The 15,190-nt window shown below is 44.9% G+C and overlaps 1 protein-coding gene across 1 annotated transcript in view; it reads right to left on the bottom strand.

Annotated features, from left to right (window-relative positions):
• LOC118376152 (collagen alpha-6(VI) chain-like) overlaps positions 1-15,190 on the bottom strand; it is a 33,162-nt gene that overhangs the window by 4,073 nt on the left and 13,899 nt on the right. The window contains 32 exon segments of the mRNA XM_052502314.1: positions 350-607; positions 781-1,446; positions 2,993-3,092; positions 3,202-3,695; positions 4,185-4,196; positions 4,350-4,386; positions 4,490-4,525; positions 4,721-4,783; positions 5,247-5,309; positions 5,440-5,475; positions 5,873-5,923; positions 6,055-6,117; positions 6,780-6,842; positions 6,965-7,027; positions 7,165-7,227; positions 7,378-7,413; positions 7,525-7,578; positions 7,801-7,866; positions 8,168-8,230; positions 8,835-8,933; positions 9,140-9,166; positions 10,221-10,292; positions 10,468-10,521; positions 10,692-10,784; positions 11,405-11,556; positions 11,672-11,750; positions 11,861-12,210; positions 12,418-13,002; positions 13,118-13,693; positions 13,801-14,358; positions 14,512-14,787; positions 14,790-15,071. Of these exon segments, the coding sequence (XP_052358274.1) occupies positions 350-607; positions 781-1,446; positions 2,993-3,092; positions 3,202-3,695; positions 4,185-4,196; positions 4,350-4,386; positions 4,490-4,525; positions 4,721-4,783; positions 5,247-5,309; positions 5,440-5,475; positions 5,873-5,923; positions 6,055-6,117; positions 6,780-6,842; positions 6,965-7,027; positions 7,165-7,227; positions 7,378-7,413; positions 7,525-7,578; positions 7,801-7,866; positions 8,168-8,230; positions 8,835-8,933; positions 9,140-9,166; positions 10,221-10,292; positions 10,468-10,521; positions 10,692-10,784; positions 11,405-11,556; positions 11,672-11,750; positions 11,861-12,210; positions 12,418-13,002; positions 13,118-13,693; positions 13,801-14,358; positions 14,512-14,787; positions 14,790-15,071 (5,490 nt within the window).

The raw sequence follows: 15,190 nt of genomic DNA, 5'->3' as shown, positions 1-15,190 counted from the left end.
TGATGTTCAGTAGAGGGCTGGGGGGACTTACTGGAAGTGCCACACGTCTCAAAGCATTCGTTTTACGTGCTAAAACGGTTGGTGTCAGCGTTGCAACCGCCGTACCAAAAAGGCAAGCATGCACAGAGCGTTTTGTTAAAGTGCCATCGCTGGCCATAGTCCCCGCAGTTAGTGTCACTGTCCATATCCAACTTACAGTGGGCTAAAAGCAGAACAAGCAGGTTTGTAAACGGGGAGGAAGACATGCAGTATGAGGTTGCAAACAGACTACTCATGTGGTGGGATACGAGGGAACGTGAGGGAGAGAGAGAAATAGAAGTTCTGTTATAAATGTGGGGTTACTGATTACCATTAGAGTTTGGCTGTGGCCGGGGGGGTGAAGTGGCTCCATCTCCCCTGGAGAAGGCATGTATAGTGTCAACCTGGTCAAGAGCTATCTGAGTCGGAAATACACCAGTGTGCCCCAGGAACTCCTCCTCATCTGTGTACTCCTCTTCCTCTTTCCACACATCCCACTCGGCCTGTCCTTGTCCCTGTCCGTGTTCCTGTCCCAGCATCAGCTCACACTTGAGTTTGAGATGGGCAGGAGGGTAGCTGTTCCCTCCCTCTGAAATAGTGAGGGAGAAGTGAGAGAGTTAGGACACACAGTAGCACTGCCTTGGCAGCAGCTAATGGGGATCCCTAATAAACACAAATGCAAATGTTAAAATGTATGATGTGTTCTGGCATAATTATCCCTCAAGAGACAACCAGATGAAGAATCATGCTAGTGTTCCTTACTGCTGAGGACCCTGAGGAAGGCTCTGAAGAAGCGCTGTGCGTAGCCTCTCTCCCACTCCTTCACGTGCCACAGATGGAGCAGGTGCTGCTCTGACGGCGTGCTCGCCAACTCCTCCACCTGTGTGCTGTTGTAATGGTCGCCCACTGCGATCACAAACAGGGAAACGCCCTGACACTTGGCCTTCTGGGAAATGTAGGCCAGCTTGTCCTGGTCCCAGTGGGCTGTCTCGGCCCCCACCACAGCCAGCACCACTCTACTCTTCCTGGGCCTGGTGGCCTTGAGGAACACCTTGCTCAGAGCGTACTCCAGGGTCTGCCCCAGAGACGACACTCCTCCCTGCTGCTGCATGCTCCTCAGGTGTGTCTGTAGACCAATGTGGTTGTGGTACTTCTGCAGGTCAAACTCTACCTTGACGGCCTGGGAAGTCTGGGAGAGCAGAGAACCACTGGTCTGGAGAAGGGCCACTCTGGCCCGGCCGTCAGCCACGCTGGGTTTGGGGCTCCAGGCTACCTGCTTCACCACTGAGCCCAGAAGCTCCTGGACGCCAGCGTACTGATCGGCCCGGATCTCCCTTGAACCGTCCACCACCAGGGTCAGGTCCATATCCACCACCAGGGGCCGCTGAGCGTCAGTAAAATCACACCCCTGGGCTGGTTTACAGTGGTCTGATGGACACACAGAACCAGAGCTTAGAGATAATAGTAGTAGAGTAGCATCAGTAGTAGTAGTACAGTAGCAGTACAGTAGCATCAGTAGTAGTAGTACAGTAGCCTCAGTAATAGTAGTACAGTAGTAGTGCAGTAGCATCAGTAGTAGTACAGTAGCATCAGTAGTAGTACAGTAGCAGTACAGTAGCAGTAGTAGTACAGTAGCATCAGTAGTAGTACAGTAGCAGTAGTAGTACAGTAGCATCAGTAATAGTAGTACAGTAGTAGTACAGTAGCAGTACAGTAGCATCAGTAGTAGTAGTACAGTAGTAGTGCAGTAGCATCAGTAGTAGCAGTAGTACAGTAGCAGTAGTACAGTAGTAGTAGTACAGTAGTACTGCAGTAGTAGTACAGTAGCAGTAGTACAGTAGCATCAGTAGTAGTACAGTAGCAGTAGTACAGTAGCATCAGTAATAGTAGTACAGTAGCATCAGTAGTGCTGTAGTGGTAATAGTATTAGTAGTGCAGTAGCATCAGTAGTGGTAGAACAGTAGAATCAGTAGTAGTACTGTAGAAGTACAGTAGAATCAGTAGTAGTAGTAGTACTGTAGTAGTACAGTAGCATCAGTAGTAGTATTAGTAGTAGTACAGTAGCATCAGTAGTAGTAGTATTAGTAGTAGTACAGTACCATCAGTATTAGTAATGTAGTAGTACAGTAGAATCAGTAGTAGTACTGTAGTAGTACAGTAGAATCAGTAGTAGTACTGTAGTAGTATAGTAGCATCAGTAGTAGTAGTATTAGTAGTAGTACAGTACCATCAGTATTAGTAATGTAGTAGTACAGTAGAATCAGTAGTAGTACTGTAGTAGTACAGTAGAATCAGTAGTAGTACTGTAGTAGTACAGTAGCATCAGTGGTAGCAGTAGTAGTATTAGTAGTATTACAGTAGTAGTAGTAGTAGTAGTACAGTAGCATCAGTAGTAGTACAGTAGAATCAGTAGTAGTAGTAGGAGGAAGAGTACAGTAGCAGCATCAGTAGTAGTAGTAGTAGTACAGTAGCATCAGTAGTAGTAGTAGTGTAGTACAGTAGCAGCAGTAGTAGTAGTACAGTATCATCAGTAGTAGTAGTAGTAGTAGTAGTAGTACAGTAGCATCATTAGTAGTGTAGTACATTAGCATCATTAGTAGTGTAGTAGTAGTAGTAGTAGTAGTAGTAGTACAGTAGCATCAGTAGTAGTGTATTAGTAGTAGTAGTAGTGTAGTACAGTAGCATCAGTAGTAGTAGTAATGTAGTAGTAGTACAGTAGCATCATTAGTAGTGTAGTACAGTAGCATCATTAGTAGTGTAGTACAGTAGCATCAGTAGTAGTGTATTAGTAGTACAGTAGCTTCAGTAATAGTGTAGTAGTAGTAGTAGTACAGTAGCATCAGTAGTCGTATATTAGTAGTACAGTAGCTTCAGTAATAGTGTAGTAGTAGTAGAAAATGATTTATGCCCAAGGGGAATATTGGTACATTGATACCAAATAAGACTATATTTTATTATGTCCCTGTGTGCTTACCGTAGCAGATGACGCAATTTTTGATTCTTGTCAGCACAGCATTTTGGTCCTGTGACCTATCCACCAGACGAACAAGGATGAAGCTGCCCGTGTCATCAGCCTGCGCCACAACAAAACAAAAACACACATGGGCTGCATTTCAATTCACCAGCCTTTCCGCTGCCCTGTTCACTATCCCATAACCAGAAAGCATCTGTTAGCAATTGTACCTCAAAAGCCCGTTGAACATCGGGGGAGTTCCTCATGGCGATGACAGCAGGAGCGATGTTCAGGGCCTTGAACTCCATGGCGGCCGTGACGATGGCAGCGCTGTCCACAGAGGGCCCGTTGGTGAAGAACACTGCCACCTTCCTCATCGTCAACGCTTTACGGGTTCGCTTGAAGACATGGCGCCCCACAAAGCGCATGGCCTCCCCAAGATGGCGCTGGTTGGACGTTCGTTCCAATGCAATGTTTTGGATGGCCTCCAACAACTCCGGCTTGCGTTGGTAGTCCTGGAATCGGATCAGGTACTTGGTGTTGGCACTATAGGATACCACGGCAACACGTGCACCCGTCGGGCAGTTGCTCTCGGCGATGGCAACATCATCCAATATGGAGAGGAGAGCGGAGCGCATCCTCTCAAACGTGGCAGGCTCCACATCCTGTGACATATCCAGAGCAAAGACCAGTTCTGTGGGGTAGGCTGGGCACGCTGCCTGGCCTGGGGGATAGAGTGAGAGGCATGGAGAGAGGTACAGAGAGAGAGAGAAGGTGAGAGGCATGGAGAGAGGTACAGAGAGAGAGAAGGGGAGAGGCATGGAGAGAGGTACAGAGAGAGAGAAGGGGAGAGGCATGGAGAGAGGTACAGAGAGAGGTACAGAGAGAGAGAAGGGGAGAGGAAGGGAAAGACGGACAGAGAGCGAAAAGGAGAGAGGAAGGGAGAGACGGACACAGAGAGAGAGGGGGAGAGGGGTACACAGAGAAAGAAGGGGAGAGAGGTACAGAGAAGGGGGTAGGGAGATAGGTACAGAGAGAGAGAAGAGGAGAGGGAGAGAGGTACAGAGAGCGAGTAGGGGAGAGGTGGGCAATGGTATTTTTAATGACAACCATTCATAACATCACTTTGCCAAGAGTTCTGGTTTGATTACACCAGAATCTTCAGTCAAGTACATACATTTATTTGGACGATGAAGGGTTAATGGAGACATACCTTGAGAGCATGCTGTTTGGGGGAGAAAAATATCATAGTTTAGAGACAAAATTAGGAATGAATTCATCTTTGCTTATGAAAACATGACCTTACCAGCAATAAAGCAATTGCCACAGCGGAACTTTTCTTACAAAAAAATATAGAGTAGGAAAACCAAGAGCTTACCACAGTTATCACGGATATAGGTGGTCAGCTGGCATTCCTAGGGAGACAAATAAAATAACATGTTAAATAGCTCTCAAGATTCTCTACATAAAATGTTTTAGAGTTAAATTGGAACAAAAAATCATACAGAATACACATACAGACATGGCTCTCTCTCCTGGTCTGCCTCTAGAGCCCTAGATAGAAATAGAGAATTAGTCAGAAATCCACATGGAAACAGTGAATATCTTACCAATACTTCTACTGTAAAACAACCAAAACTACAACTACTATTATTATTCACTTGAAACAAATAACAATAATAAAACAACTAATACATGAGATTTGTAAAGTTCCTTTAAAAGATCCAAAAACGCAAATGAAATACTAACAGTGTGTCCCGGTGGTCCAATGGATCCGGGATCTCCTGAGTCACCCGATCTGCCCGAGTTCCCCTGGTTCAATCACATCGTAACATATGGCCATTTTAACAGAAGGTTTTATACATGTCAACACATATTAGTACCTGTGGCCCAAGCAAATGTCACAAGGTTTGAAGTTTAAACTAACCCTAACCCTTATTCTAAAACTAACCCTAACCCTTATTCTAAAACTAACCCTTACGCTAAAACTAACCCTAACCCCAATTCTAACCCTAACCCTAACCCTCTCCTTCATTTTCACTGATTTAAGTGGATTTAACAAGTGACATCAATATGGGATCATAGCTTTTGCCTGGATTCATCTGGTCAGACTATGTCACGGAAAAAGCAGGCGTCAATGTTTTGTATACTGGGATTATCCAAATAAAGTGTGACTGGGCACTAACAATTTAGCGGTATTGACTTAACAGTTGCAGCAATGCATGTGCAACAGGACACTCTGGGGTCTCCTGGCGATAGTGTGTGTGAGTCTCACCCCTCTGCCTCGGTTTCCTTTGGGGCCTGGACCTCCTTTGACTCCAAAATCACCACTTTCACCCTGAAGATGACAAACAGGAAAAGGGGATTGTTTACTTTTTGTGAGCTTCAGAATGTAATGTGCCATGATTGGATTCCAGCCTTGTTCTCTTATCCATTCTGAAAGGGGAGATGTTAAATCAATAACTGACCTGTAATCCAGGGTAACCATGGAAACCAGGCTCTCCCTTTAAAGTAATCACAAAACACAAGGAATCATTTATTAGTGTCCATCAAACATGTCTGGAATACAAATATACTGTATATTAAAAATCCTTTCATTTGAATGAAAAGATAATAGGCAGAATCTAGCACACAACCAGATCTGATTAGTGAAGGTGCTGGAGGAATAAAACGACACTAGAGAAGAAGGAAAAAGTCTCTGAACACTTCCAGTCAGATGCACATTTATTTCATTTAGCTGAGCTTTCGGTCAGTCGACCATCATTTAGATGAAAAGACACATTTTATTTTATAATCTACTAAGTACATTAACAATATTTTCCAAAGTAGAAAACCTAATCAACTACTAGGATGTCTATGGACAGCAGCTGTTGATCTGAGTACTGAGTAAGTGTACCTTACCTTCATTCCCTGGGGTCCGGGAGGCCCATGGCCGTCACTGCCATCAAGACCCTGTATTAAAGAAAACACACCATCACGTCCCATTCTTACATGACCTTACAAACACATACAGTCTTGCAGTGTGTGTACAGCATGTGTGTGTGCATGCAGGTAAAGTGTGTAATGACAAGGCAACACCTTACCGGCATCCCTCTTGGCCCAAGTGTTCCAAGGGCTCCGTTGACTCCGATGTCCCCAGGTTGGCCCTGTGAGGAAACCACACAGTATTGGGTTGGAAGAAGGGCTATAAAACATTATTTTACAGACATTTTTTAATGTATACTCTTTATGTGTCTATATGTAATATGTTTCAGTTGCTCTGCAGGCCTGGTAACAAATTGTCCTACCAAGATGGCTAATGTTTTGTATTGTAGTGTATTACATAACTGTAGGTCAAAGGTAATGGAATATGTTGAAGATAAATACACAATGCAGAGTCTGAGGGTTTGAGAGGACGAGCGTACTAAAAGTCCTAATGGTCAATAGGGAATCATAAATAGGAGTTGGGTTTCAGTTCAACATCTGTTTAGAATCTGTCAAATGTCACTCCTGAACTCAGAGTGACGTGTGCTACGTTCTGTACATGGAGTCTGGGGCAGGATACTATTTATTTGGTCATTGGCCAAGTTGTACTGCAAGGACTTCTGATTGGTCAACCCTAAACTAGGATGGGGGTTATAAATGGCATCCTGTTCCTTTGTTCAGTGGGGAAAAGCTGAGGACAGGGGAGACTGAACATCTGAACATCTACCTCCCAGCATAACATCTTGATTTATCCTTCTCAAATAAACCTATTTTTCTCCCCCTGATTTGCTTTGTAGTTTGTGTTATTGAAGAATAACATAAATTGTTAACAAAGGCAATGCACCTTCTGTCCATTCATCCCTCGTCTTCCTGTTGATCCTTTGCCACCCATAGTTCCAGGTGTGCCCTGAGGGAAAAGCCATTCATACGCCATCATTACATGTCAACATCACATAACAGTAGGATTTATGTATCAGGCATCCTCAATGTGGTCAGATGGGATGGAAGTAGAATGGTAAGAAAAGTGACCTGAGGTCCAGGTAAACCCTGCAGGCCCCTGGGTCCGGGCTGGCCCAAGTCTCCTCTTATACCCTGTGCACACAGGAGAGAAACATGTTCAGCAACAGTATCTGAGGTATTGGGTGGACTGTTCCAAATGCAACAGAAGTGTATCAGTAGTAGCATTACTGTGGAGTTGTGGATGAGGGGAATGGGTATATATTACTTACCTGTGGTCCAGAAGGGCCAGGAATTCCTTGGAGGCCTACAACTCCTGGATCCCCTGGTGTTCCCTAGACACACACACACGCAGGCAAACATACACACAAAACACACATACACACACAAAGAACACAGAAATGGGTACATACAGTAAATATAGATAGTAATCCTAGGGACTGTTATTCATGAAGTAGCTTTGTTGATAATGCTGCCTACTGTACATTTGGACCAGGGAGACCTCTTCTTCCTTGAGGACCCTACAAAGCAGGACACAGGACATAATCATCACTTGACAATTGACCAAAAAGGTGAGACAACATCAGTATAACAGGACAAGGACAGCTTAGCAGAAATGAAACTTCGCTCACTGGGTTTCCGACGATTCCACTTTCTGCTCGACTGCCCTCTTCTCCTGGGTCTCCCTGTCGGTGTGGAAAGGGAGACGAGAAATAAGGTGTTTTTGAGGGAGAGAGAGGATGAGAATAACAGCAGTGTTGTCACCCTCCAGGACGGTAAGGGAATCCTGCTTTACTCACTAGAAAGAGCCAGTCAAAATGATCTGGTACTTGCAAATGAACTTGGTGAATAAGCGATTTTGATTCTTAGATCAGTACATTGACAGTGGCCAACTACAAGCTACATACCGGTAGTCCTGGATTTCCCCTTCCTCCTTTGGGACCCGCGACAATGCTGTCCACTCCAGAATCTCCCTAAAACACCAGAGTCTAACTTTTAGTAGCAGTTAGAAAATAAGATATAGAAACACTGCATTTGTTACAGTCTAAACCACAACTGTCAAACTCATTCCAAACTCGTTCTGAGTCTCTGTGGGTTTTTGCTCCTCCCTTGTACTTGATTGATGAATTAAGGTCACTAATTAGTGAGGAACTGCCCTCGTCTGGTTATCTAGATCTTAATTGAAAGGAAAACCTAAACCCAGCAGATACTGGTCCCTGAACCATCGTAAATCAGTTGCACTGTTAAATGGCGTCCATAGTTTATGTGACTTACAGGGTCACCTCTAAGTCCACGCTGCCCCTTCACTCCTGGCTCTCCTAGGAGGCCGCTGTTGCCCTGCAAGAGAACCCACCATCAATAGGTTAGACATTAGAGAAGAGAATCGAGTAAGAGTAGGATATTGGGGACAGGAGAATGACATTAGTGACATAGGAGTAGTGTACTGGTGATGTAGGAGTAGTATATTGGTGACATATGAGAACGACATTAGTGAAATAGGATAAGTAAACTGGTGACATAGGAGTAGTATATTGGTGACATAGGAGTAGTGTGTTGGTGACATAGGAGAACGATATTAATGACATAAGAGCAGTATACTGGTGACATAGGAGTACTATACTGGTGACATAGGAGTACTATACTGGTGACATGGAAGTAGTATATTGGTGACATGGGGAGTAGCATATTGGTGACATAGGAGTAGGATATTAGTGACAGGAGTAGTATATTAGTGACAGGAGTAGTATATTGGTGACATAGGAGTAGTATATTGGTGACTTAGGAGTAGGATATTGGTGACATAGGAGTAGCGTATTAATGACATAGCAGTAGTATATTAATGACATAGCAGTAGTATATTAATGACATAGAAGTAGTATATCAGTAACCTAGGAGTAGTATATTGGCGAAATATATGTAGAATATGAGAAAATGTGTTTACTGGTCTTCCTGGGTTTCCTCTCTCTCCTGCAGCTCCAACTGTTCCAATCAGACCCTGTTCACCATCAACCCCATCAAGGCCATGGTCTCCATCATCACCCTGCCATGGTAATGTGCACACTGATTCACAACACACTAAACAACAGCAGACGTTTACATCCACACAATGAAAAAAAGAAAGCACCATGGTAAACCTGGTTTTCCATCGGTTAAGACAAAATACCTAGTATACTGCACATAGAAAGGTTTCTACTGTACACTACATTCAGCTGTGTGAACGTGGTATCAACAGCTTCATACACTTACCCTGTCCCCTCTGTAGGCTCTTGAGCCCTGGAAAAAAAACAGAGATCAGATGGGATTATTTTAGACTGGTAACTCCAGCGCATCATGGTTCAGAGATCAGATGGGATTATTTTAGACTGGTAACTCCAGCGCATCATGGTTCAGAGATCAGATGGGATTATTTTAGACTGGTAACTCCAGCGCATCATGGTTCAGAGATTAGATGGGATTATTTTAGACAGGTAACTCCAGCACATCATGGTTCAGAGATCAGATGGGATTATTTTAGACAGGTAACTCCAGCGCATCATGGTTCAGAGATTAGATGGGATTATTTTAGACAGGTAACTCCAGCACGTCATGGTTCAGAGATCAGATTAGATGGGATTATTTTGGACAGGTAACTGCCCCAGGGTCATGGTTCAGAGGTCAGATTAGATGGGATTATTATTATTATTTTATTTATTATTTTATTTTTTACCCCTTTTTCTCCCCAATTTCGTGGTATCCAATTGTTGTAGTAGCTACTATCTTGTCTCATCGCTACAATTCCCGTACGGGCTCGGGAGAGACGAAGGTTGAAAGTCATGCGTCCTCCGATACACAACCCAACCAGCCGTACTGCTTCTTAACACAGCGCGCATCCAACCCGGAAGCCAGCCGCACCAATGTGTTGGAGGGTACACCGTGCACCTGGCAACCTTGGTTAGCGCGCACTGCGCCCGGCCCGCCACAGGAGTCGCTGGTGCGCGATGAGACAAGGACATCCCTACCGACCAAGCCCTCCCTGAGTCGGACGATGCTAGGCCAATTGTGCGTCGCCCCACGGACCTCCCGGTCGCGGCCGGTTACGACAGAGCCTGGGCGTGAACCCAGGGACTCTGATGGGACTCTGATGGCACAGCTGGCGCTGCAGTACAGCGCCCTTAACCACTGCGCCACCCGGGAGGCCGATTGGATTATTTTGGACAGGCAACTGCCCCAGGGTCATGGTAAAAGGTGATCTAAAAGCAGATGTTGGGAAGACATCTAATGGGAAACATTCCAGACCAGACGGTCTATAAACATAGATTTTTGGTTAGTCAGTAGTCCATCTGCTCACCTTGAGGCCTCTCCTCCCAGAACAGCCCTGTAGTCCCTGTGGGCCAGTGGGACCTGGTGGACCTCTCTCGCCCTGTGGGAAATCAGAGAGCGAGGACAAGGGTCATTGGTTTTAAGGTCAAAGGTCACAGGTTATTAAACTGACTTGTAGACCTTGCCCACCATCCACGATTCATATGTTTTGATTTGTCAGATGTCTGAATACCACACTGAGAATTATTCTTCCCTCCCTGAAAACACACACTTACAATTCCCCCCTCCTCGCCAGGGAAGCCAGGATGTCCTTTCAGTCCTGGCTGACTCTGTAAGGAGAGAAACGAAAAGCAAATGAGGAAACTGAAACTGGCAAAGGGAGGACTGACAAAGTACATAGACCCACATCTTCTTTACAGCATTTTAACAGTGTTAAATTACTGTGTCACGTCACATCTTAAACACTAACATTTTATAAAGAAGGCTCAGAGGGCCTCACCTTTGTCCCTGGGCGTCCTCTGTTGCCACGGATACCCTCATGTCCGGTGCACTTACACATCACATTGCAGCACTCCCTCTCAGCCACTGTGTCCTGGAGGGAGAAAGGGAGAGGGGGAAGAAAGAGGGGGAGAAGGAGAGAGTGGGATGGAAAGAGAGAGAATGAGACCATGTGTTATTAAATCTAATATGTCATTTGTTGACATACCCTCATAATTGGAGACACCTTTGGAGGCACTCATCTCAAAAGCCAATCTAAAAACAACCAATCACGTCACTGCTCTGTTTTTCTTGTCTCCAGTGGCTCCTGTTGCTAAGTACATTTCTAGCAAGTGACGAATCTATTTCATGGTGTACTATATCCCATTTCCCATGACCCCAGAGTTCTAGTTTTGATGCTTCCAACCTGACAATTCCTTTCTGTCATTTCTGACATCCTTCAACAATGTCACGTAATCCGCTTTTTTAAACAGAAACATTTGTCATTGTACTGTATGACCCAAAATACTCAGACATATCTGAAATACTTCTCTATCCCTACAGCTGGGAATATGACTGGAAATGGAATTACTGTAGATAGAGACATAAAGGACTTACATGTCAGCCCAAAGAGTCTTAGCCAGTCTAAGTGACATACAGTATTACTACAACACAGGGAGATACAACTGAAAGGGTTGTTCTGATTCTGTTGTCACAAAATGATGAACCACTTACTATTTGTGTCAACAGGGTGTTTCCTAAATTGTGCATGCCAATGTTGAGCGGCTGCTTGTAGCCAAATCCTCGCCCAAACTCCACCATCTGAAGAAGGTTGGCATTTTGGACCCCTTCTAAGGCGACTGTAAGCAGGGCGTTGATACCTTTTCCTGAAATGTGACATGGAAGACAGAGATAAAAGTATAACCGATTTTAATGTTCATTTTTGTCTCATGAATGTTCTTAAATTTGTCCGTTTCGGTGGGTTTCCCCTGGTTCTTTAACCTTTAGTGCGGAGAAGTTCCGACTCTTGCTCCAGTTTCATCACGTCATCATCGAGTCCGTCTGAGAAGATCACCAGCACCTAAAGGACAAAGTAGTTGTGACATTGTTATTACAATGTGAAATAACCAACAAAATATATGTTATGGAGTCTGTGATCAACCACACAGGAGACATAATGTTTGGGCCCACCTTCACGCCAGCATTAGATTTCTGGAACTTATCACTGAAGGAGCGCAGGAGGAAGGAGTTGAAGTATGTTGTTTGGGAGGTCTGCAGGGCCATCACCTTCTCCACAATTTTCTCATCGTACTTCTCGAAGTTGTAGTCGTAGAGAACCTTTCCGTCCTGCTCCACCACGCGGAAGCCAATGTTAGTCTCAATGGAACCATCTCCCGCCACGCAGCACAGGCCCTTCAGGTTGGACACATAGCGGATAATCTGTGGCAGGAAGGCCTGTAGCTGGGCTTGGCCATCGAAGAGCCCCTGGGCGGTGGCCTTGCGTGTAATATCGAACCCCATGGCGATGTCTATGGTGCAGCCTATTGGACACAGACACACTCATTATTACTTATCATCCAAATGAACCCCTTTAACAAGTCCAAAAGCTTTATGTGTTAGGTTTACTCAAGGATAATATGAGAGACAATGTAAAATAGCCTTTTCAAACACTAACAAGCATTCTTTGACGAGGGTTTTACATTGAGTCAGGAGACAGAGGAAATAAAACGCGCATACAGTTTACTCACCCGCTTGAGTCTCTGGTACCTTGGAGGAGCATATAGTATCCACCACCTTCTTCTTGATCTTGTCCAGGCTGGCAAAGTCCTGCACAGAGAAGACCCTTTCCGGGTTGAGAGTGATTTGCCCAAGCTCAACAGGTTTGTGGTCTTTCCCGATACCGATGGCAAACACCTCAATGTTCATGGCCTTGAGCTTCTCTGCTGCATCAACAACATCATCATCTGAACGTCCGTCAGTGATCACAACCAGGTTCTGAGAGACCTTGGCATTGATACGGCTCCCTCGAGCTGGTTGGAAGTACTCTGTACGGACGTAGTCCAGGGCCTTTCCGATGTTCGTTGTGTACCTAATCTGCATCATATTGTTTATCTGGTTGTTCACCTCTGCTTCTGTGTAATACTCATTCAAGAAGAACTCCTTTTTAGGATCACTGCTGAACTGGGCGACTCCCACCCGGAAGGACTGCTCTGCAATGTTGAAGCTGGAAACAAGGTCTGTGGCAAACTTCTTCATGATAGTGAAGTCGGTGGTGCTGATGCTCCCTGAGCTGTCAATCAACAGGACCAGATCCCCCTGCGTTTTTTCACAGACTAAGAGGAGAAGAGAAGACATCAGATCATGTTGAACCATCTAATTTCAAAATGCTTAAGCTACAAGGCTTTGTACTTTCAGCTTAGATGTTTTTACAGTTGGATTCTGTCTTACCTGGTTTGCTGGTTTGGCAGAATTCAAAGGAAATATTTTTGTGCAGTGTGTCTAGTTTATGGAAGTCATCCACAAAGAAAACCTTATTTGTGTCCCCTGCCATGAGCTCAAGCTCTTGCTTATTTGCTCCAACCACTCCGATGCTATAGACTATGATCCCATTGTCCCGTAGCTCCTTGGCTGGCCCAGCTAGGCTATAGGGGTCAGTAGCCTCACCATCTGTGATCACCATCAACCACTGGGGAACATTTAGGGCCTTTCGCCCGCCGTACTGTGCACCAAAATAACCCAAGGAATACTTGAGTGCCTTTCCAGTGTAGGTGTCTCCACTGGGCTCTCTAAGCTTTGTGATGGCACTATTGACGTCTCGCTTAGATTTGTATTCGTTGAGTGTGAATTTAGACTCGGGGTTGTCTGAAAAGACAATCAGACCATAGCGTGTCTGCTTCTCCCCAACAGAGGTTTCATTGACCACGGACATCATGAAGTTTTTCATTATGTCAAAATTATCTGAGCTGATGCTGGTGGAGCCGTCCACCAAGAAAATAATGTCTGCGATCTCCGTCCTCACACACTCTGGTGGAAGAGAAGAAGAGATAGAGGAAAATATCAATGTCAAAATCTAAGAAATGTGAACTCATTGTTGCTTTTAAGTAATGTTTCATGAACCAAGTGGCACTCACCTCTCTCCGGATCACAGATTGCCAATGCCAGTTGGCTATCCAAAGCCTTGAGTGCATCAAAGTCCCTCTCGGAGTAGACCCTCTCCTGTGCGCCACTGATCTCCAGTAACTGTGTATTGTTGGCATTGACCACCCCAATAGCGTAGATGATCACACCCTTGTCTTGAAGTTTCTTGGCAGGAGACTTTACCTCATCCTGCGCCTCACCATCAGTTACGACAATCAGGAACTGCTTCACGTTAGTGCGCCCTCCTTTTGGTGGGTCAAAGAACTGCGAGGTGTAGGACAGGGCTTTGCCGGTGTGTGTGCCCCCGCCTATCTGTTGCATCGTTTGTAAATCCTGCAACATGCCTTCCTTATCGTTATGCTTGTTGAGAGGGAAGATCACCTGTTGGCTGGTGCTGAACTGTATGATGCCCACGTGCACTTTATCCAGGCCTATGTCAGATTTGTTGATGATGGATTGCATGAAGGCCTTCATCTTCTGGAAGTCTGGGTTGTTGATGCTACCTGAGCTGTCGATCAAGAAGAGGACATCCCCCTTCATGTCGTTGCAAACTATGAATAGAGAACAAATATTAATTTAGCTGTTGTTATAACTCAATGTGTGCTCATAATCAATCCCTGGCAAGATACAAGGTGTTTCATATTTTTACTGAAATCAGAAAATAAATAAGATGTAACACTTAAAAACAATAGAGATGCCCTTACTATCAGGGGAGCAGATATCTGTGATGATGTCATTTTTTATTGGTTTCAGAGCGTCAAAGTTGTTGACAAAGAACTTCTTCTCTTGGCTGCCAGCAATCTCCAGCAGCTGTGTATCGTTAGCTAGCTTCACCCCAATGGCATATATGGTGATGCCCTGCGCCCTCAGCTTTGCTGCTTGATCCTTCACGTTGTCTTCAGACTCTCCGTCTGTGATGACAATGAGGTACTCGCGAACTTTGTTACTACGGGTGGCCTTAGCCCGATCAAAGAGGGACCCATAGAGTTCAGCGCTAATCCGGTCTTTGTCCCGCCTCCAAGTTGGATGATACCATCCACTGCTTTCTCCACTGAAGGTTTGTCAGGGTAGGTTGTCAAATCAAACTCAAGAGCTGGTGTATCAGAGAACTTTACCACACCCACGCGGACATGATGCGGTCCGATGTGGAATGTGTTTATGAATTTGTTAATAAATGTCTTTATGTCAGCAAAGTCTGGATATTCAATACTCCCTGAGTGGTCGATCAGGAAGAACATGTCTGCTTCATCTGTCTGCAAACAGCCTAGAATCAAAAGAGAAAAGAAAGCACTAGTGTCATCTCGGAGATCACATTATGTCTGTATCAACATTCCTCTACAAATTAAACAACAAGAAGCATTGTTACAGTCATTTTGATCTCAC

This window comes from Oncorhynchus keta, unplaced genomic scaffold (assembly GCF_023373465.1).
Source record: "Oncorhynchus keta strain PuntledgeMale-10-30-2019 unplaced genomic scaffold, Oket_V2 Un_contig_15490_pilon_pilon, whole genome shotgun sequence".
NCBI classification, from domain to species: Eukaryota; Metazoa; Chordata; class Actinopteri; order Salmoniformes; family Salmonidae; genus Oncorhynchus; species Oncorhynchus keta.
This window is presented reverse-complemented; position numbering and strand designations above follow the sequence as displayed.